Source organism: Clytia hemisphaerica, unplaced genomic scaffold (genome assembly GCF_902728285.1).
Source record: "Clytia hemisphaerica strain Z4C2 unplaced genomic scaffold, Clytia hemisphaerica genome assembly, whole genome shotgun sequence".
Classification (NCBI taxonomy): Eukaryota; Metazoa; Cnidaria; class Hydrozoa; order Leptothecata; family Clytiidae; genus Clytia; species Clytia hemisphaerica.
The window spans coordinates 418,218-442,414 of record NW_027103768.1 but is presented as its reverse complement, the minus strand read 5'-3'; the positions used below and the strand labels follow the sequence as shown (position 1 = coordinate 442,414).

General features: G+C 36.3%; 1 protein-coding gene across 1 annotated transcript; it reads left to right on the top strand.

The window, feature by feature from the left end:
• Nucleotides 1-1,416: 1,416 nt before the first annotated feature.
• LOC136805709 (DNA replication ATP-dependent helicase/nuclease DNA2-like) lies at nt 1,417-24,157 on the top strand. The gene is made up of 18 exons (XM_067062250.1): nt 1,417-1,541; nt 14,532-14,576; nt 15,256-15,633; nt 15,797-16,047; nt 18,004-18,266; nt 18,372-18,593; nt 18,737-18,991; nt 19,124-19,225; nt 19,314-19,526; nt 19,857-20,306; nt 20,438-20,693; nt 20,778-20,845; nt 21,178-21,308; nt 22,013-22,144; nt 22,240-22,433; nt 22,591-22,802; nt 23,049-23,326; nt 23,595-24,157. Exons 2-18 carry the CDS (start codon nt 14,538-14,540, stop codon nt 23,814-23,816), a joined length of 3,666 nt encoding a protein of 1,221 aa, XP_066918351.1. The 5' UTR covers nt 1,417-1,541; nt 14,532-14,537; the 3' UTR covers nt 23,817-24,157.
• Nucleotides 24,158-24,197: the final 40 nt, after the last annotated feature.

The window sequence follows — 24,197 nt, the reverse complement described above, 5'->3', positions numbered from 1 at the left end:
CAAAACAGTCGAATATCAACTCTTTCAATACCGCCAGAAAGAGAAAGTTTCCAGATTCTAGCAATTGACAAATGAGAAAGTTTGTTGCAGGGCGAATTCTCACTGTTGAAGAGACTTGCTTAATTTTTGCTTTAATCGAAAGTAAACTTCATTAACTTTGAAGAGACCCCTAATCAGACCCAAATCAGGCGATCACGCCAAATTTCAAGTCCAATCACTCATCACGAAAAATGACCAAATCGAAGTTCATCACGCAATTATCTGCAATACATGCAGAGCAAAATTTCGTTTAATCACGCATCACGCTCCAAAATTTTGTCAAATCGTGATCACGTTCTAACTTCCAATCGGGCAATCAAGCCAAAAAAATTCGGAATCGCGCCATCACGCTTGAAAAAACCCCCCGGTCACGCCATCACGCAAATCGCTGGGGAGGCCTCTTTTTGAAGAAAATTCAGTTTCAAAGCGAGTGGATGTTTCTATCAGAGGCTATAGGTGAAGAAGACGTCGTTCCAAAAGGAACGATTTTTTGGGATTTTTTTTGGACCCACGGGTTTTTTTTTTGGACCCACGGGTTTTTTTTTTGGACCCACGGGTTTATTTTTCGGACCCACGGGTTTTTTTTTGGACCCACGGGTTTTTTTTTTGGACCCACGGGTTTTTTTTTCGGACCCACGGGTTTTTTTTTTTTGGACCCACGGGTTTTTTTTGGACCCACGGTTTTTTTTCGGACCACAGGGTTTTTTCTTTGGACCCCGGGTTTTTTTTTTGGACCCACGGGTTTTTTTTTCGGACCCACGGGGGCACGAACCCACGAGGGCACGGGACCCACGGGACCCACGAGGGCACGGGACCCACGTAAATAATCACACTCGACTAGAGCTTATGAGAATAATATGGGTTAAACAAATCTAAATTCGAAACTTTCCTTCATTGTTACGGGTTCCCATTGTTACTACCTTTAATTTTATTATCATAAAATGCCTTAAATGAAGAACAGGCAGAACAGGGACGAACATTGTCTGATCGGCAAGGGGACCTGTTTCAGAAACGTTGAGAGAGAAGTCCATGAAATTTTTTCAAGGTGAAATTAAATCCAACCAAAGCTTAAAACCCACAAATAAAGGAGACCCAGAATCTGTAAACACAGTTTACGGCATTACGGCAGACTGAAAAGGGAACACGACAGCCCCGGGTTTAAGAGTTTTTATTCTACTTGAAACGCCCTATAATGAGGGCGTTTAATTTTTCAGATAGTTTCTTCTATGGATTTGAAAATTTGTATGAAAGGTAAATTAATCAATTTATGAAATAAAATCTAGTAGTATAAAAACCTTTTAAAAGATTTCTTTGTAAAAAAATCAGGGATAACAAACAAAGTAAGTCTTATTTGTTCCGGCGATAAAACATCTACCATTTTGAATTTTGTGTTTGTTTACATCATTTGCGCGGGAAAGGTTAAAAAGGGACAACTCTACATGCGGTGCCAGAAAGTCCACAAAGACAAAAAGATTGCTCGGGGGCAGTTTATAACAGAATGAGTGAGTATTACGTTTTTATCTTTTCTACTCAAAGTCATTTCAGTGATTCTTAAGTAGCCAATACAGCCACTTTTAAATGAGACAAAACCAACCCGGAATGACTTTTAAGCAGATTTTTATAAAAAGGCATATTTCGCTGACGGACGGTAAATTTTTCTCCTGGGAATGGGCCATTCCAGAAAATTTTTGTTACCCCCAGTTTTAATTTTTTCTAGCCTCGGAAATAATTTTTCTTTTCCAGTGGTGGTCGCAAATTCCGATAAAAATCCATGTACTTTTACAAAATGCATCAGAAATTCCAGTCCACTCTCTTTTGCCTTTTTTAATTCAATTGCCTTGAAAATTCATACATTTTCTTCTCTCGCCTTGGAAATTTCGAATTTTGGTGAAAACCTTTGACCTTGGAAATCCTGTGTCGTCCGCCCCCTGTTACAGACAAATTCTGGAATGGCCCAATAGAACAGCCAAACGATCAAATTAAAACATTGATCTGAACCCCTGGAATGGCCCAATAGAACCGCCAAACGATCAAATCAAAACATTGATCTGAACCCCCTGAGCGTGTGACGTCATAATTACTGCTTTCAGTTTGCGTGTTCACAAGTGTTACGCATAAGCCGAATCGCGTATTAGGAACAACCTCTAAATTGCCGAGTACAGGAGAAAAAAAATCAAAATTCAAAATGGCGGCCAAAGCCCATGCTGATAACTATCAAAGATCTTCGTTTTTCAATCAGCTATTGCAGCTCAATAAATCAATGAAATAATTTGAAATAAAAAGTAAACAAACCTTGAACCTTTCATGAATCCAAATAAATAAAAGCATTCATCTAAAGTGAAGATTACATTTCAAAATAAAACGATTTCCAAAGCAACCTAAAGTCAGTGCCTGCCAACTAAAAATTTCTCTGCGAGGTCACTGGCAAGGAGTTACAACTTCAGACTTTAGATTCCAATTCTTGTATAGGCTGCAACTACACTGCCAAATGATCTGATTACAAATACTTCCAAATGGGTCCATAAGTTAAGAAAATGAAATTATCATCTAGCACGGGGGTTTTGTTTTTTAAAAACAAACTTCAAAATGAAATTGTTAATGAACTTGTTACTTAAAATATCACTTACTTACATAATTTATTTATGATATAACACCCCTTTCTTAAATAAATGGCCTCTTAAAGTCTTTTATGTTTGCCGCAAGAAGGGAGAAAAATTGAAATTGACCCCCAGTTTTTTCTCTCTTTTTCTACCTATTTCCCGCGTGTTAGTGTAGACACAACTTTAATCCAGGGAAATGAAGCGTTTTCATTGGTCTAAAATCACGGATGGTCACGTGACCAGAATTTTTCTCCAGGGAAATGCCGTGGCCGCAATGTTTTGCTTTAGTGAGATTGACCATTTTGTTGTTTTGATTTGAGCGGGCACAGGGGGGGGGTCCATGTACAAAACAGCGGCATGTATCAGTACTTTTAGCAAATTTCGATTTTAAACACCCACCCACCCCTATAGTACAAAATGTACAAAATACTATCCAGCAAACTCCCAAAAACACCCCAACACCCCCTATATTTTACAATATACTATCCAGTACTATCCGGCAAACTCCCAAATACACCCTGACACCCCCTGTATAATACAATATACTATCAAGCAAACTGCCAAATATACCCCAACACCCCCCTTACATAGTACAATATACTATCCAGAAAACTACCAAATATACCCCTACACCCCTTCATAAAATAAAAATTTTAAGCCAAAAAACTTGAAACTTTGGGGCAAGTTTTTTATTCTTCCCATAAAAGAATTTTCAACAAATTTTCTCGAAAATTGACAAAAACAATTGAGAATTTAAAAAAATTTTCGACAAAAATCTAAAATAAATCACAATTTGATTTGATTTTGGCTTTTTAGTACACAAATACTAAGCAGAAAATCCGAAATTTGACCCTGACACCCCCTGTATAGTACACGTATACTAAACAGTAAATCAGAAATTTGACCCTGACACCCCCATGTATAGTTCACAAGTACTAAACAGCAAAATTTTTTTGAAAACACCCACCCACCCCATGATACATGCCGCTTTTTTGTACATGGACCCCCCCCCCTGGCGGGCAAAATTTCTGTACAAACCAAAATATGGCTTCGTTGGAATATCGGTTGAAACACTTGTGGAAAGTTTGATGTGTGCATCTTGGTGTTTTTTAATGGCATGAAAACAGAATATGCTATGTCTTCAAGAACAAATTTCTGAAAGGCTTTTGTTGTTCTGTAAATATTTCTTTTTGTAAACTTGCTTATGTTTTGCATACTTTCCAACTAAATCCAACCACGTCGGCTTTTTCGTTCCTCTATTTTTGCATACAATTCAAGATGGTGGATGGAAAGGCGAAAAGGTCTATTGCACAACAACAGTGTAGCTACTGGTCTGCACAACACAAACTCACCACGGAAAATAATGTTTATTACAAATTTTTTCTTAATGCTGATTTCTGGTGATGTCAGCAAAATTAACAAACTTTTCTAAAATACCTCTCCTAATGTTTTTCAGACCAGTTCTAACTCGACACAGAAAATAATGTTGTACATTATATGTAGGTTTTTAATATTCATAATGTCCTACATTATAACAGTAGGTGTGTAAAGTGACTTTTATCAAAATATATTTCTAAAACAAAAATAAAAAGTACAAAATTTAATTTATAAATCATGAAACAAAAATTTGTTGCACCTTGGAAAGTGTTTATTTATCATATACTTACTGTAACTTTATCTCATTTGTGTGCCATTAGTCTAGGCTAGCTAGACTAGGCTATATTTATTCATTAATTTTATTTTAGTATGTTAGGCACACCTGGTTTCCATGGCCTCATTTTCAGTATCATGTCACAGTGTGAACTCAGTCTATTTAAGGCCTCACTTCAGTCACACCTCAGAGCTACCATTTTGTGTCATGTCATGCTGACTGACCATAATGGCATCATAATTCATAAGGCTCTAACCTTAAAGTAAATTTCAATTCAATGTGTCAATGTTCAACTCAAGTCAATCAATAGTCAATTCATTCACAGCATTTTTATATTGGCTACCTGGTAGGTTTCATTTCTTGTTCTTGTTCTTTGGCAGCCATCTTGTTTTTGCATTCAGGCAGCCATTTTGTTTTGTTCTTTCAGTTCACACTGATACATTAGGGCCTTGCCTTGACATGATTCATAGGTTCAGTATTTCATTCAAGCCTTTATTTTCATTTAAGAACTTTTTCATTTTTCAATCAGACTTATACTTTTTCATTTTTCAATCAGACTTACACTTTTTCATTGAATTCAGACATTTCATTTTTGAACTTAGACTTATTTTTTATAAACACAATACTCATAGACCTTTGTTATTTATTTCTACAGTTTGAACACATCAACAAAATCAATCAAACAAAGTTACAAACAGTGTCATTTCCTGTAACGCCACATTCAAACAGAACGCATTGAACAGTTACCAACGTTTCAACGATTTACATGTCAACCAACCGGTCAAGACGCACTATCAAGCGCATTGACTACTCACAACTCAACTCAACCGGTCAAAGAGTCTATTTGACGCCAACTTCAAACGACGAAATGTCTCAACCCGATGAGTCGTCTAACCCAAACACAAGTTCTCAATCAATTAATCAATCGTCTCGTTCCATAGAAGATACAGAACTAGATGCACACGTTTTAATGCATGAAGCACTTGACCTGATCGATGAAAATCCCATCATTGCCGAAAATGCAGATCACATCTCAGTCACCATCCAGCGACTTCAAGCCCTACGAAATAAATTATACCGTCTTGATGGGATCTTGAAGAAAGCCAAAAGCAACCCTGAATTATTACATGAGATTAATGCCACCCTACTTGCAATCAAGGAATACTTCAAGGATTCAAAGAACCTCAAACCAGATATCAAATCAATTCAACCCACTCTGGACGTCACCAATTTCAAGGAGCAATCCAGACGTTTTGCAATCAGTGAGTTGAAAAGAACTATAAATGAACTTAAAAAGGATTTTGATATTACCTTTAATGATTTAACTGACAATGAACTTATCCAGTTAAAAGCTGAACTATCATCAAAAGCTGAGAAAGTCGACAAAGCTGCAGAGAGGTATGAATCTATTCTTCAAACACCAGTCTCAGAAACCAAGGACGTAACTGAAATTAAGGACCTTGGTGAACAATACGATTCATTGCTGAAATCCAAGTCAAGCTACACCACTCAACTTCTCAAACTTGTGAAAGACCGTGACGTCTACAAAGTTAAGTCTTTTACTGAATCAAAACTGAACATTCGCCTCGAAAAATTTTCCGGCTCAAGTGATTCCAGTATCGATTTTTATACGTTCAAATCAAACTTTGTTAAGCTTCATGAGAGATCTACACCTCGACATTTGCTACCTGACTTGCTCAAAAACAACTATCTCAAAGACCCTGCTCTGAGCATGGTCAAAAGTCTTACCGATATCGAGAGTATCTGGGGACAACTTCAATTTGCCTACGGAGACGTTAAACATCTACTGACTAGGAAGTTGAATCAACTCAACACCATCGACAATATTTCAAAGATCAAGGGCGCAGACAATATTGCGTTCGCATTGAGCAAAGTCATCAACCTCATCAAAGATCTCATTCTCATCGCGGATACTCACAACATCCAGGAATACCTCTACTATGGGGACGGTATTCAACGCATCTACGCACTGCTCGGAGATTCTCGCCTATCAAGATGGTTATCAACAATGGATGAAAGCACCTCACCTCACGTCATATGGAAGAGATTGGTCGAATTCCTAGAGAAAGAACTGAAGCTACAACAACAAAAGGTGATCATCATGGGTCCATCAGAATCCTCGTCAAAAAGACCACCATCAGACCAATCAAAGTCTAAGCAAGATTCATCCAAAACAAATCGACGAGGAGGATACAATTCCAACCCGCCATCACCATCAACCACAACATGCACCATCTGCAACTCAGCCGATGGATCAACAGATCACATATCAACATCTGGACCAAAAGGAACACGACTCATCCAGTACCACACCTGCAAGCAATTCGTGGAACTGACACCAGCCAAACGTCTTTCACTACTCAAAGGGAAAGGCTACTGCTTCCAATGCCTCTATCCAGGGGCTGACATATCAACTGGCAAACACAAAGAGGGACGCTGCCAACACGATTTTGTTTGTCCACATCAATCCCACGACAATGACATCCCAAGAAAACATGTTCTTGTATGCGAAGAACATAAGGACACTCAAGCCAACAAAGATGTTTTGCAGAAGTACAAGGAACGTTGCACTAGAAGTCTGCGGCTACCAACATTTGCCAAGGAGATCAGCCTGTCATTCATGAATGCCTGCTTCAAATCAAACCCAATAAATGATGTTGACGTTCCTCAAGGTATCTTCTTATTTCAATCAATCCTGATCAACAATCGTCAATATACAATCTTCTTCGACAATGGCTGCTTTGATTTCATTGTCAAGCACTCTGCAGTGAAATCTCTCGGACCGCTGGCTATTCAAGAATCATCTCGATCCATTGAAATCAGTGGTGTTGGTAACACCACAACTCACTCAACCTATGGTACGTACAATGTCAAGATACCCATGCACAATGGTCAAATGGCATCAATGTCTGGCACATGTATGGAAGAAATCACTGCTGTCTTCCCACACTACACACTCGATGAACCATTTCAAGACATCCAAAGATCATATCAAACCTCTGGTCGAGATTCAAAGACACTTCCCATCCCATCATCAGTAGTTGGAGGAGAAGTGCACCTCATGATCGGTATGCGTTATTTACGTTATCACCCTAAGATGATACATCAACTTCATTCTGGCTTAGCAATTTACGAATCTCCATTCAAGAACGTCAACGGTGGTAGAGGAGTGATAGGAGGTCCGCATCCTATCTTTACCAGCATCCATCGGTGTTTCTTTGCTGACAAACCAGGAGCTTCAGCATTCTTCACCAGCCAACTCCGATTGTACAACTCTGGTTCAAATTTTGATCCTGACGTATCATTATCTGTCCTGCCTTCTCATCCAGGAAAGCATTTTGACACATCAGAATCAGTTGGCTCAGAAATAACCTATCGTTGTGTCAATTGTAGAAGCTGCAAGGACTGCAAGCAATCAAGCCATCAAGAAGCAATCAGCATCAGGGAGGAGATAGAACAAGAAATCATCAATTCTTCCATCACAATTGATACCAACAATCAGACCATCACAGCAAAACTGCCATTCATCGAAGAGGCTGATGTCAAGCTCACCCCAAACAAATCAATCGCACAGAAGATCTACTACCAGCAGCTGAGGAAACTTGATCGCAACTCTAAAGACAAGGAAGATATCCTGAAGTCTGAAGCAAAGCTACAGAGCATGGGCTTTGTGGATTATGTCAGCAACTTATCAGAAGACATCCGTCAATCACTTCACGCAAACTCAACTCAAAACTTCATCCCATGGCGTGCAGTTTGGAAATCAACTTCGCTCAGCACACCATGTCGTATTGTATTTGATGCTTCCTTCCCTACCGCATCTGGTTACAGCTTAAACGACTGCCTTGCCAAAGGAAGCAACAATCTAAACAAGCTGCAAGAAGTACTGCTACGCTGGTCAACTCATAGAATTGGCATACATACCGATGTATGCAAGATGTACAACACTATCCACCTCAACCCAGACCATTGGTGCTATCAGCGTTATATTTGGCACCCAGAACTTGACTCATCAAAGACACCAATGGAAAAAGTGATCAAAACACTAATCTATGGAATCAGATCCAGCGGAAATCAGGCGGAGCGAGGACTTCGTCAGATTGCCTACTTATTTCAAGATCAATATCCTGAAGTTTATCGCATCGTCAATGAAGATGTTTATGTCGATGATTGTCTAACAGGAGAAGAATCAATCAAGATCGCCCATCAGCGTGCAGATGAATTTGAATATGTCATTGGTCATGGAGGCTTCCGTCTCAAAGGAGTCACTTTCACTGGCGAAGATCCGCTACCAGACCTCACTGATGATGGTGAATCAATTATCGTTGGAGGATTGAAATGGTATCCAAAGACAGATGAGGTATCACTTAACATTTCTGAACTGAACTTCTCCAAAAAGACAAGAGGCAAGAAGAATCAAGATCGATTGAATATCATTCCTGAAAAACTCACACGTCGTCAATGTATCTCAAAGGTTGCAGAGATCTACGACCTCACTGGCAAGATTGCACCTCTTGTGGCTGCAATGAAGTTAGACCTCCAACAACTAAACCTACGACAACTTCAATGGGATGATGTCCTGCCCAACGAGCTGCGACAAGTATGGCTCAATCATTTTGAAACAATGCAAGAAATTGGATCCATCCGCTTCAAACGATCAATCGTACCCAAGGATGCTGTCGATATGCAAATCGAAACTCTGGATTTTGGGGATGCAAGTCAAAGCTTGGTATGTGTTAGTATCTATGCACGATTCCGTCTCAAAGATGGCTCTCATTCCTGTCAACTTGTCTTCTCACGCACAAGAACTGTTCAAAAGACATCATTACCAAGAGCTGAGTTGTATGCTGCGTTATTGAATGCATACACAAGTGAAATCGTCAAAAGATCATTCAAAGGACTTGTTGTATCATCCAAGAAGTTTACAGACAGTCAAATCGCATTACATTGGATCAGTAACGATCAAAAGCCATTGAAGGAATGGGTCCGGAACCGTGTCATTGAAATCAATCGTTTTTCATCAAAGGACCAGTGGGCCTACATTCAATCGAACGACAACATTGCTGATCTTGGTACAAGACCAGGAGCTCAAATCAAGGATGTTGACCAATCTTCAAATTGGATCAATGGATTACCATGGATGCAGTTGCCATCATCTCAATTTCCAACACAATCTGCTGACCAGTTGAAGCTAACAGCCCAGCAACAATCAGAAGTTCAAAAGGAGAAGTCATTCCATTATGTCTCGTTCACATCCGAAAGCATTCTCAATGAAATGAAGAAACGGTATGAATATTCCATGTACCTTCTGGATCCAATGAAACACAAATTTACAGTTGTTATCAGAATCATGGCTTACGTTATCCGTTTTGTAAGAAATTTTGTCAAGCGAGCTCGAGACAAATCAGAGATTGTATCATCACAGAATGTATCATCACAGAAGAACAGCATTATTCTGACCAATGAAGAAATCACAGATGCTGAGATGTACTACTACAGAAAGGGATCAGATGAAGTACGTCATTTCACTTCCAAATCAAAGTATGAGAAGATTTCAACCGACAAAAACGGCATCTTAATCTACACAGGCAGAATTCTTCCAAGCAAAGGTGTATCGATTGTTGGCGCATTCACAGATATTATGAAGGATCTATCAACCGATTCATTTTGTGTACCATTGCTGGATAGATATTCACCAATTGCGTATAGCATCTCAATGGATATCCACTGGAATCATTCCACCGTCAAGCATTCCGGCATCGAAACAACCCATCGGTATGTTCTGAAAAAAGTTCATGTCATCGAAGGGAGATTGCTCATCAAACACATCAAGAGAAATTGCCATAGATGTCGATACCTTGCTAAACGCACTGTGGAGATGGCAATGGGACCAGTATCATCCTTCAATCTAACCATTGCTCCCTCATTTTACTACACACAGTTAGATCTGTCTGGACCGTATCAGTCATTTTCACCAAGTCACAAACGTACTACCGTCAAAATATGGCTTATAGTATTTTGCTGTTGTGCTACATCTGCAATCAAAATTAAAGTCATGGACGATTATTCAACCACCTCTTTCATACAAGCATTCACGAGATTTTCATGCGACCATGGCTATCCAAAACGCCTATTGTGCGATGAGGGTAGTCAACTTTTGAAGGGATGCAAGGAGATGCGTATCGATCTCCATGACCTGAGATCCAAGTTGATGCAGAACCTACACATTGATTTTGATGCATGCCCTGTTCAAGGACACAACATGCACGGAAAGGTTGAACGTAAAATCAAGGAGGTCAATCAATCAATTGAGAAGAGCCTTCAAAATCATCGCCTATCTATACTACAATGGGAAACACTCAGCTCAAGTATCGCAAATCAAATCAATAATCTTCCTATTGCCATCGGTGACATTACAGGAGATTTCGAATGTCTAGATTTGATCACCCCGAATCGTCTCTTGTTGGGTCGTAATAACGAACGATGCCCTGACAACACCATTTTCTGCGACAATCCAACCAGAATAATGAAGGAAAATCAAAAAATCTACAACTCATGGTTCGAAGTTTGGTTGCTAGTTCATGTGCCCAAACTTATGAAACAGTCAAAATGGTTCAACAGTGATAAAATCAATATCGGTGATGTTGTAATTTTCACCAAACGAGAGTCAACGTTAACGAATCAATATACCTATGGAATCATCAAAAGCCTGGAGTTCGGTGATGACATGCTTCCGAGAAAAGCAGTTATTCAATACAGAAACGAAAACGAGGATATCATGCGAGAAACGAATCGTTCAGTACGTGGTCTTGTTATTATTCACCCTATTGATGAATGTGATTTTATGGTCGAGCTTGGCGAAATGGCTAAGAATGTGGACATGAAATTTGTCAATTAAATTTTTCCCTTTTTGGTGGGGAATGTAAAGTGACTTTTATCAAAATATATTTCTAAAACAAAAATAAAAAGTACAAAATTTAATTTATAAATCATGAAACAAAAATTTGTTGCACCTTGGAAAGTGTTTATTTATCATATACTTACTGTAACTTTATCTCATTTGTGTGCCATTAGTCTAGGCTAGCTAGACTAGGCTATATTTATTCATTAATTTTATTTTAGTATGTTAGGCACACCTGGTTTCCATGGCCTCATTTTCAGTATCATGTCACAGTGTGAACTCAGTCTATTTAAGGCCTCACTTCAGTCACACCTCAGAGCTACCATTTTGTGTCATGTCATGCTGACTGACCATAATGGCATCATAATTCATAAGGCTCTAACCTTAAAGTAAATTTCAATTCAATGTGTCAATGTTCAACTCAAGTCAATCAATAGTCAATTCATTCATAGCATTTTTATATTGGCTACCTGGTAGGTTTCATTTCTTGTTCTTGTTCTTTGGCAGCCATCTTGTTTTTGCATTCAGGCAGCCATTTTGTTTTGTTCTTTCAGTTCACACTGATACATTAGGGCCTTGCCTTGACATGATTCATAGGTTCAGTATTTCATTCAAGCCTTTATTTTCATTTAAGAACTTAACTTTTTCAATCAGACTTATACTTTTTCATTTTTCAATCAGACTTATACTTTTTCATTGAATTCAGACATTTTCATTTTTGAACTTAGACTTATTTTTTATAAACACAATACTCATAGACCTTTGTTATTTATTTCTACAGTTTGAACACATCAACAAAATCAATCAAACAAAGTTACAAACAGTGTCATTTCCTGTAACGCCACAAGGTGCGTCTTGCGATCTGGGTTTGTGCAAAAAAGTTATTCTTTTATTTAATGATTTTTACAGCACTTTGTTAACAATCTAACTCTCGCATCAAATCCCCGCTTTCTTAGCCTTAGGATCACGGATTGAAATAAATATATGAAGGGTGGGATTTTACAGCCGTCTGTCGTTTAAAGCACTGAGAGACCACGGGTACCAAAAAAAGGGCCGTGGGAAATGCGACAATCTCACTGGTGGAAATTTGATAAACAGCTGCAAAGGAGCACCGGCAAGCAATCAGTAGAATAGACCACTTTCGTTTTTGTTGCAGATTTCAATATAAGCTTCTCTCATATATGGATTACTTGTCAATGTGTTGTGTCTGTCAACTTGTCAGTATTGTATGTATTGTAGGAGTTTAAGCTTAGACTGGTAGTTGATTCCCGTGATAAACAATGAGGAATGAATCGGTAGGGGTGGTATAGTCACTTTCGGTCAGGGTTGTGGACGGCCAAATGTTGACTTTTTCTATTCTTCCTTTTTCGATGTGGCTGAAATCCTTTAGATCCTTGGTTAGAAAAAGCTATACCTGTTTACTTTTTTCTTGTCAGTTTCAACAAGCCATCAACCAACAAAATAACATTGATATGAAAAATTCATACGACCTTTCTGCAGTGAACACTTCTAAATTATCTGCCTTTATGAAGATGTTCCGAAGGGAATTAGCCTGTTGTTAGCAAGCCGGGAAATTTAAAGATACATAATTGGAAAATTCTTTTCCTCTTAGGGGTTCAACATATAATAAAGAAACTGAAACAATTTGTTTGTTTTTTCAAAAATATATTTAAGTTTTCGTTATCAAAATGTTAAAATGAATATTGGTAGATTATATTAGAAAATTGTTATATATTTCGCAAAACAAACACTTACAAAAAGATATTACTTACCATTTTTAGATTGCGTCTTCTCTGGGTGTGAAATCAGGCGGAGACTCAGCGTCCTCATCATAAGTTTCTCGGGTCGTCCTATTGTTCGCATGCTAAATCCATACACAATGAAGTCAGTGTTTGGGGGCATACCTGAAAATAAAAAACAAAAAGATTATCATCATATTTGCATAATTTACGCTATCTTATAAAAATTATACGAAAGCGAGTTTAGGCCGCTTGCCTAGAGAACGCAAGCCCTAATATTTTTATCTCGCTGACTTGAGGAAAACGAAAGTGATCGATATTCTTCCAAGGAAGAATTAGCCAAAAATAACCATCGTCAAAAAGATGTCTTGCAAGGTTGGGAATGGTTCATGCAAAGATGAAAGAATTTTGACAAGGCGTTTTTTGGCAAACCCATAGACTCTAATTTTTTTCTTCCCTCAAGTTAAAAAAGATTACAGGTTTGGGCAATCGAGGCAAAAATTAGCAAAAAGCTGGTGCTTTCTGTAAATCTGAGAATTGCGATAAGATCCTCACTGTTTTTTTACCTTTTTGACTTTTTTGATTTTTGATTATTTCGATCTTATCAGTTAGGGTCAGGATTGGAGCTTAAAACATTGCGTCATTATTTAGATGATCTGGAATGGATGAGCACCAACTAAAAAGGGAAATGGCGTTAAGTCTGTAAAGTGTAGAAGAGGCCTTCTTCTATTTCTTCAAGTGTAGAAAGGTCATTGAACAATTTTTAATGTACCACATTATAATGCATGACATCATTTATAATGTAGGACATAATTATTAAAAACCTACAAATAATTTTCTGTGGTGAGTTAGGACTGGTCTGCAAAACATTAGGAGAGGTATTTTAGCAATTTTTTTTTGATTTTGCTGACAACACCAGAAATCAGCACTAAGAAAAAGTTTGTAATAAAATAAGTGACAAGGGCAATTTTTTCAAAATGTTTTCTTTGATGAACATTGTTGGCCCAGCGCTAAGCGAGTAGGCCTTTCAATTGAAATTTTCTGTCTGCTGTCCGTCCTTCCCTCAGTATGTCTGTTTTGATGGCGCTTAACACCAGTAACACACTTTTTAATTTGCCGTCTGGAGAGGGAAAAGCTTGCTAAAGTCGGATACTGGCTATAAAAGATATATTTTTTGATTCTGCGCTCCTTAAACAACAAACGTTTTCAAAACAAAATAAGATGACGGCCGAAGCGAGGAGGTTGATTCGTACTTCCTTGAACATTTTCTTTACTTTAGTGGTCAAACCAAAGAAATTTTGTAATAATTTTTTTTCATTGTATATCTTTTTCAACATTCTGTCATATCTTTGCTCAATTTTTCATAAAGTTGAGTGAAAATTCTACCTTTAAAAATAAATTTTATTTTTTTAGTTTCTTGTTTTCAAAAAGACTTTATTTTTAGGAAATAATGACTTCTAATATAGAAATAAATAAACTGAAATGCAGCTCATGTGTAATGATTTCAAAATTTTGATAGCTTTTTACACAATTTGCTTGTACTCTACATTTCTAAACCATGGTTATTTTTTATCTTTTAGTTTGGAATGTTGTCACAAAAATCTTCTTCAACACCTTGTAAGAATGTAAGTATTTAATGTTTATTGGAAGCTGTATTTGCGCTTGTATGGGTGAAAATTTCTGCCTCTCAGATATTAAGATTATAATGTTTTATAAATTCATTACTATAACCCATTTTCAGCTAATTTCTCATAATAGGTATAATATATTAATATTTGATATAACACTAATTTCCATTTCCATAATTTATTATATTATGCTGTTTGGACATGCAAAATGAAAAAAACAAGACATTTATCCGATAATGAAAAAAAACTTATGATTCGCTCAGGGCCAAGTAGTTGATACCAGATATCATGGATCACATACATTTTAGTCAATAACTTTAAGTACATCAATTTTTGCGTTCCAAATTTTTGTCTACACCTTATCACTTTTGTCATATCTTTTGAGAATTTCAATTCTAGGTCAAAAAAAAAAGCTTAATTTGAGCTCCTCACTAGGGCAGTTTAGTTGTGCTAAATATCTTAAAAATTGCGAATGAAACTTTGCACAATGGCAATCTCTGACTTCAAAAAATGGCACATGTTTGTGAATTTTGCAGACCAGAATAGGTTTCTCGTATAAAATGAACATTTTTTTTCTCAAAGTTACATACCATTGATAAGCATTTTTGATGCTGATTGAGATCTCATCGTTTTACACAACTTACATATTACTTTAATTTCATTTCTTTAATTTTAGAAACTAAAGATCAGCAATACAAGAACAAAAGCAAAAGATAATGAAACATCAACAAATAAAGTCAAATCTGCACAAGCAGCAAAAAGTGCCAATGAAAGTGATGATATCATTGATGTTACACCTGACAAAGGAAGCAAAAAGCTCAAACTCAAGTTAAGCAAAATCAATTCTCACAGTAAGAGGGCTACTGAAAAACTAAAAACACAAAATGCAAAAGCTGCTGTTAAACATGGACTTGAAGATATTACATCAGGAATTAGTCCAATAGCAAAATCTGTTACTCAAAGTCGAAAATTGTCATTGAAGAAACCACTGAAACGTAGATGTAGTTTCTCACCCAAAGATGCGGAAAAGGACAGCAAGAAGAACAAAGTAACGGTAAGGCCCAGGCTTTGACTATCAAATTAGAAATCAATATTTATACTTCACCTTGTCCCTTTATGATTCACTAAAAAGTTCTCTTTGTTCTTCATGTATGGGAAATTGTTTTTTTCGCCACTCTTTGCATAATTTAATCTTAACGTTTTCTTTGTACATTTAGAAAGAAGAAACAGATGACACTTTGGAAGACCTTACAAAATATTTACCTTCCAACAATCAAAAGAAACAATTAGACATCAAAAGTTTTTTTTCAAAACCAAGAAACACAAATCACACACAAGTACAGACCAAAGTTGAGAAAGACAACTTGAATCTTGATGAAACATCAAATGATAGTCTTTTAGGCTTGGTCAGCGATAATTTAGTGAATGGGACTCTTGACACTTGTAAGAAGGAAAAAGCTTCAAAAAGGTTAGATATTGTAAACAATGTTTAAATTCTAATTCCTTCTATGGTAGACTCTTTTCATATAGCAGAAAGTCTCCAATTCAGAATTTAACTGAGAGACCAATTTGATTAGTTGTTTTACGTGCCAGACCGACCCTGAAATTTGAAAAATTGAAATAAAATTAAAATTGCTTTTGGTAGCACATTTTTGTTTTCATTGCTCTACAGACTGTCATATTTTCAAAATTTTGGTAGTTTTTCCAAGGTTTTGAGGAATTTATGTTCAATTTTTCATTTTATCCATGAATTCGAGCTTTTTGTGTCTTTTTATTTTTTGATTTGCATCTTTTTGTCGAGATGTAGTAATTTTTGCTACCTTTTAGGAGATTTTATAGGTGAAATTTACTTTTATTTTCATTTTTTCGCCGTCAGTACCCTCTTTTCTTGGTAGTTTGGCCCGTAAAACAACAAATTAATTTGACCTCGCCTAACCGTCAAAAGAAAGAAACTTATTTTTATTGTGCTGTATGAAAAAGAAACTAAGCGATATTAGAACAATGAATGACACTTTTTAGTGTTTCGCTGAATCTGTTGGCACTTCAACAGTCCATTTGATTCAAAATGCAAAAATTCAAATTAGGAAGATTACAGTATATGGCCCCCAAAACGGAGACGGCCCCCAAAACGGAGGTTTTCATTAAAATGAAGATTCTGACTTGTAGATTTATCAGAATTAAACGATTTTTGTTTATTTTGAAAGAATGATGGTTATACTTAAAAATGAACATGTTTTTTCTGGTTTGAGACAGATTCAAAATAACATATTTGCGTCTAAAGGAAATATTTTAACACCAAAATTAGATAAAAATTGCATTCAACTCACTCTAGCTCCTTAGATATTGAAAATAAGTTATGAAAACAGTGTATAGGAAACTTTCTACACCTAATGCCGTTCAGAAAATGCAAATACATCTGTGACTTGTGTGAGGCTGGGTAAAAGATATAGCATCTTGAAGGTCAACCAGTATTTTGGAGCCCTAGAATCAGCATTGACAAAACCGAAAATTCTAAATATGAGAAAAGGCAAAAAATCTTGGAATCCTATTCCTATCACCTTGAGCTAATAGTTTATAACAAAAAATTAACATTATATATAAAAAATTTCGCTGAATCAGCAAAAACGGCAAATTCTGTCATTTTATTTGCAAAATATAGGAGAAAAATATCTTAAAAGCTTAATATTTTCAGTTTCAATTAAGCTTTTTTTCTAAAATTCTCACAGCTTATTCTATACATGAATGGAACTCTTTTCAAAAGAGATTTGTTTTCAAAAACTTGATTAAGACGTTGTTAAATCAAAATTGTCATTTTAAAAATTTCTAAATTTTCAGTTTGGACTTTGCAATATCGAAAATCTTGAAATATTTCATAAAAATCATAAATTTTACATCCATCGGGTCGCAAATTTAAGGGAAAACACAAATACGTTCAAAGTTTTTCCCCCTATTACCACTAGGCTTAATAATTTGATTTTAACTACACCTCCGTTTTGGGGGCCCCAAACCTGCATTTTGACAACCAGGGGTATACTGTAAAAAATTTATCAAATAAATTTATGCCCAAAACCCTCTAAATCATATTTCAAAATTATGGTCAAAATTTTGTATTCATATCTTAAAGCTATCTTGAGAAATCGCTAAAATTTCAAATCTCCGTTTTGGGGGCCATTAGAAAAAAGCTACCTATCTTTAAGCGATTGAAAAATATTGTTGAAATTGGAAATTTTGAAAAAGAACATCCAGGACATAAAGTAGAGATGTTAAAGGTTTTCATGCAGCAAAAACTTTTGTAAAATATCTTTTCCTCTAGATTTGAGAGAAATTTCAAATTTGATCGCCGTTTTGGGGGCCACATACTGTAATTAGTTTAAAAGGTAATGGACTGAAATCATGATTGTTTTACTTTCATTTTATTTTTCAGCTTTGAATTTGACTTAAATGATTCTTTGAACCTTGAGCAGGTTGGATCTACTCAAAAAACTAGTGCTGAAATTAAACATGTTTTCATGACATGGAGAGTGGTGGAATATTCTGTCAGGGAATATCAAGTGGATAATCACAGAAAACAAGAGAGGGTATTGCAACTTGTTCAAATCAAGAATGAAGAAGAAAGAGCTGTTTGTCATTTGAGAGATGATTGGTTCCTGATGGAGATCGAGGATGAGGATATCGCTTATGTTTCAAGTTAGTCCTTTTTGATCAACCTCTTTTTAACACCAGATTGAGGTTTATTATGGAAACTCCTGAATGATGTCTCGAAATCTACTATATTTTTATTATCTATTTCAGATTTAAATGACGCCTGCAGAAGAAGTATCTTATGCAACAATTCAAAAGAGTTTATAACAGTTTTCCCAAACACACTCATCTCAGGAACAACCATAGCAAGCGGAATAACTTGTGAACGTCAAGCCGTTCTTAATACGAGGTTCAAAACTGAAGGACAAAACGAGGTCATGCTCGTTGGAACGCTCACTCATGAAATTTTTCAATGGGCCATATCAAATAATAGTAAATTTTTTATCATTTCTTTCTACTCTTGCTAACATAATGATTTAGGGTGATTTTTATCAATGTAGTTGCTTTGTTGACGCTTTGGAACGTTCTGCATCTGAAACAATTAAAGTTAATGGAAGTTTAATTTTTTTTACCAGAATTCGAAATGAAAGATCTTGTAACTAAAATGAATGAGCTTCTCCAACAAACGAAAGTTCTGGAGACTCTCTACACTTTGGACATCGATGAGCAGCAGATTGCATCCAAACTAAAAGAATATTTACCACAAGTTGGTTTGTGGAAACGTAATTATCTCCAAGATTCTCAAACATCTGCTGATGAAAGCAAACCTAGCATAACCAATATTGTTGACATCGAAGAAAATGTTTGGTCACCTTACCTTGGATTTAAAGGTAGAAAAAAAATATATTTTTTAGGGTTAGAATAAGATTATAAGTATTGGAATTTTATTTTCTGCATAATCTACAAAAATTCAACTGAAAGAATTTTATCTTCTAATCCCATCTGATCTTTTTGCCCCTCAGGTAAAGTTGACGTGAGTGTTGAAGTGAAGATTCATAAAAGATCACGTGATAAAATCCTTGCACCTCTGGAATTGAAGACGGGGAAAATGTTGTCCAATCTAGGTTAGTTGTCTGAAGTTTCAAATGTTCTTCGTTTAATTCATATTTACTTTAAATAATACTTATAAATAAATTTTCAAAACTTCAACAGGGTCAGTGGAGCATCGAGCACAAGTGACGGTGTATTGTTTATTGATGAGTGAGCGCCACCATCAACCCATCGATTCAGGATTGTTATATTACTTCAAGACGAACCACCTTCAACAAGTGCCCATGCCTGAACAAGAGAAACGAGCCATTTTAATCAAAAGAAATGATATTGCCAGGAGATTGACGTTAGAAAGAGAAGAACAACAACTCCCTGGTCAGTACTAGAAAACTTTCCATTTCACTAAGACCGTTTTATCAGATGGTTTGCAACATACACATGTCGCTTCTTAACGGCGAAATCAGCTTTTGGGTGGGCTGGTAATGAACTTATACGTGAAATCTCTTTCATGCCATTTTCAACAAGAGCACTAAACTCTGTTTTCCTTTATTATCCTCGATAGGAATTCTTCCATGTACGTACTTAACCAACTTACGCGTTGTTAATGCTAGAGAAATATATTTAGTAAGTGTTGGCCTAGCAAGGCTCACTATCTGATTATCAGTAAACCATTTTCAATTCATTTTTCCAAATTTAATAATTTAGCTTTGTCAAGGAACAAACGTATTTGTAAATGGTGTCCACAAAAGCAGACCTGTCTTTTGCATTTCAAATCACGAGAAAACGGAGAATCTTGGACCAGTGGGATCGAAGAAATTTACAAAAATGTCTTATCGAACCTCAAAGATGAAGATTTTAGATATTTCTCAAAATGGTACGAGCTGCTTCTCTTAGAGGCGTATTATGAGTGCACTGCGAATAAAACGAGTTATATTTGGGCGAAATCATCAGAAAGGCGTGAATTGCAAGGTGTTTGTTTCAGTCACATGTTGGTTTGTACCTCAGATGTGACGTCAGACATGAAATATCATTATACGTTCGAACGATGTGTCAATCATTTCAACCAGCAGACACCGATGAATATCATCCCTTTGATCGCTGGTGACCGAGTGATCGTTAGTCGAGAGAATAATCGAGTATTCAATGAAACCACAGGTAATTGTTATTAGTAATAATACGAGCTTGCGTTTTGTGCTTATTCTGAGCCCTCTCTGTATAAGTTTTAAGAATCGTCTTACCCTTGGCTGATTTCATAAAGACATTGTTTCTTTATCACTTTTCTTCAGGGTACATCCTACAAGTGTCAGAGAATGAAGTGATTGTATCAGCCCACCAGAAACTACAAAAGACTGATAAAGTGCTTTACAGAATTGACAAAGATGAAACATTAAGCAGCTTAACCACACCATTGACCAACCTTGCAAATTTATTCCGAGTGGACTCACAACTGGACAACAAATTACGTCAATCCATCATCCATAACAAAACACCGACAGTTGATATCGATCCTCCTGTGGAGGAAAATTCTGAAATCACTGGAAAGTAAGTAGGCTGTTGGAAACGATCGTTACAGTTGATTTATATTTTACTTATATTTCGATTGTAGTGACATTATTTTATTTTCAGTCTAAATGAGGGGCAGAAGCAAGCAATATGTCGGTGTTTGCAGGCCAAAGACTTTGTCATGATACTTGGTAAATACTGTTTCGTCTATATTATTTCATTTCCTTTTAAAACTGTTCAAAGCTCTTCTTTCCTTTCAAAACCTTAAAGTTTTTGTTTTTACTAAGTGCTCCCGTTTCATATCAGACACATATTTCATATCAGGACAGTGTCTCCCTATTGTTTTATTATGCTTATATAAGCAAAAAATGTTTTTCTGACCAATCTTGCTCCACATCCATGTCAATCCAATGTGAAAAAGCTTGGAAATTAAAATTGATGAGTAAGCAAACGATATCACTCTTATTTAAAAACAAAACCTTTAAGTGTCTTTGTCAGCTTAGCGTGTTATCTTTTCTTCCAGGAATGCCAGGGTCAGGTAAATCAACAACGACCGCTTTGTTGGTTCAATCGCTTGTGTGCAAAGGGAAGAAAGTGTTGCTGACGAGTTACACGCATTCTGCTGTTGATACTATCTTGTTGAAACTGTTAGAGGCGAGTTCATTATCGATTTTTCTTCTGAAAAACCTGGAGAATAAAAGGGTTTTGGAAACAACTTAAGGAAAACCAGGGAACTTCTTTTCAAATTGTGGATAACTCAGGGAATAATAATAATTTTGATTAATAACTTTACGTGTAAATACCTTCTGGTATCTTTAAATACGCAATGGAATTGTTAATTACATCGTAAAAATGCGTGTACGTTTAATTAAAACAGAAGAAAATAAGGAAGAGAAAACAAATCGAACAAATTTTTGACGTATTTTTGCAATTTTTGAAAAGCAATTTTTGGCTTTAATTGATCATAATTTTTGAACCAATTGTTCAAATGAAAAAAGTGATGCATCAAAATTTAAGTAAGACCCTCCCCAATTTTAATAAAGCAAGGTCAGCCTTACAGATCACATTGAAAGTTCTAAGAACGTCACCAAACATTCAAAGTTTTTTCGACCACCCGGTAATAGAGAGAAAATATTCCCCCTCTCCATATTGTTCCAAATTCAGGTTAACTTCGGGAAAACCAGGAAAAGTGTTTTTTTTTTATTATTATTAATACTGACGTTGTGCATCATCTCATGTCTAACCAAATCAATTTCAATATACTGTACCCTTTTTTGTGTCCCGAGTACAAACTCCGATCCTTTGCGAGTTTGAGATGGAGTGAGTGTACTGTACTAACCTTACTTCTCTGATTTCAGAATGGTTTTACAAAGTTCACAAGACTAGGTCTTCCACAAAGAATGCATGCGAAGATACGAAAATACACTGCTCACGAACAAACAAAACTGTTCACCAAAACTCACCAGATAAAGGAATACTATGAAAAACAAGTATGTTTTTATTCATTTTGAACTTACTCTGTGCCCCTAAACAGGACAATGGAGGCCACACAGGGTCGTATAACGGTGAAACTATTTGTTTTTAGAGTGTGTTTGCGAGCACTTGTCTTGGTGTTAACAATCCCATCCTAGCAAAGCATCATTTCGACTATTGCATTGTGGATGAAGCATCACAGATCACTCAACCAGTTTGTATCGGTGCCGTCCGATTAGCCGATGTCTTTGTATTGATTGGTGATCATAATCAACTTCCACCTCTTGTTCAAAGTGAAAAAGCAAGGTCAGTAAAACTTTGAGATTTCATTCATGTCTTCCGTTTTGTCAGTAAACGTGCAAAGAGAATGTGCAACCTTTTACCTGTTATCAAATATGAACACCTCGGAGGGAAAAACTTTCTGTAAGTTTTGTTGTTGTATCTATCATTTATTTTTTACCAGATCACGTGGCATGGATGTCAGCTTGTTCAAATATCTTTCTGATGAGCAACCAGAAGCAGTGGTCACACTCAACCAACAATACCGTATGAACAAGCACATCATGTCCTTAGCAAACACGCTTGTTTATCAAAACAAAATGAAATGTGGCAATGAATCTATCGCCAACGCTGTGTTGTCATTACCTCACTTCAATGACGTCAATTTAGATAGCGGTATGAATTTCTGTTCAAGCTACCCTTTCACTCGTGTGTTCAAGAAATCCAATATTCAAAGAAAACAATTTACAATACTTTCTGATTTTTCTATTTCTCCAAATACATTCTAACAACATGAACTTATTTAGCATAAGAGAACTACTCACAAAGCAGTAAGACTGAACTTTAAGTTTGACTCTGTTGAGATTTATTCCAGTTATTTTTAAGCCTCCTTTTCCAGGAAATTTCTCATTCATTTGTTAGATATGAAGCGCATCATCGACCCAGTACACCCTGTGATTTTCGTGGATACTGACCAGAGGCCAGATTGTGAAGAAACGATCCGTAGTAAGAAGTTGGTGAACACTGGGGAAGCTATCTTGTGTGAGCAGATCATCTCCAGTTTATTGAAAGCAGGTCTCGTGGAATCAAACCTTGGTGTCATTTGTCCATATCGTCATCAACTGAAGATCATCAAGGATGAAATCTCTTCCCTACAAAATTCCAAGCAGATTGAAGTCGAAACTATCGATAAATACCAGGTAACGTATTAGTTTGGACGTTGAAGAACATATTCGAGCTTAGATTTGATAATTGAGTCTTGAAATTCTTTATTTCGGGACCCTCGTTGTGGTCCAAACTTCTTAGTCGCCTTTGGCGAGGGAAAGAATTTTAACTTTCGTGGTTTTAAGACCCATTCAGTAGTGATTGTTTTGTTTACCTTAGAACGACCTTAGAGCTATGGAAGAATCTCTATATCCATTCTCTCCCACTTTGGGATTTCAATTTTCCTTTCTACTTCTTCCACAGGGAAAAGACAAAGAATGCATTATAGTAACCTTTGTTCGAAGCAACAATAAACAAGAAGTAGGCGAACTTTTACTAGACTGGAGGCGCATCAATGTAGCCTTGACGCGTGCAAAAAAGAAACTAATTTTGATTGGCTCGCGTAAAACAATTACTGGTAGTACTGTTTTGAACCAAATGTTGAAAATTCTAGATGACAAGAAATGGACTTTTATTTATTCGTAGCAGATTGGTAATTATGCTTAAATTATTGTTTAAGCTTTTTGAAAAGTGATATAAATCATGAATCGAATTCTTTCAATTTTTAGAAAAAATTTAGAAATGTGTAAGGGTTCAAAAAGCTCATATCATTTAGATAAAAATATTATGAGAGCATTGGAATTTTGGTTTTGACTAACAAATATCAAATATTTTTTATATCGATTTTTTGTTTGTTTAGTTGAATTTTTATCTATTTTGTTGTTTGGAATGTTTTCGTTTCATTTGTACCAGTAGTTCTGTTTTTAGAGAAACTTGTAAAAAGCATATTCAAAAGTAGATCGACGTCCACGGGATCAGAAAGAAAACTTCCAGACCTTCCTCTTTCTTTTGGCCAACTTTCCGAAG

What these genes read in the sequence shown, in the direction of transcription:
- LOC136805709 (XM_067062250.1), top strand. Translation starts at nt 14,538, where the DNA reads ATGTTGTCACAAAAATCTTCTTCAACACCTTGTAAGAAT. An exon ending in AAGGAAAAAGCTTCAAAAAG is followed by an intron (nt 16,048 to 18,003) that starts GTTAGATATTGT and finishes TTTATTTTTCAG; the next exon opens with CTTTGAATTTGACTTAAATG. An exon ending in ACCTTACCTTGGATTTAAAG is followed by an intron (nt 18,992 to 19,123) that starts GTAGAAAAAAAA and finishes TTTGCCCCTCAG; the next exon opens with GTAAAGTTGACGTGAGTGTT.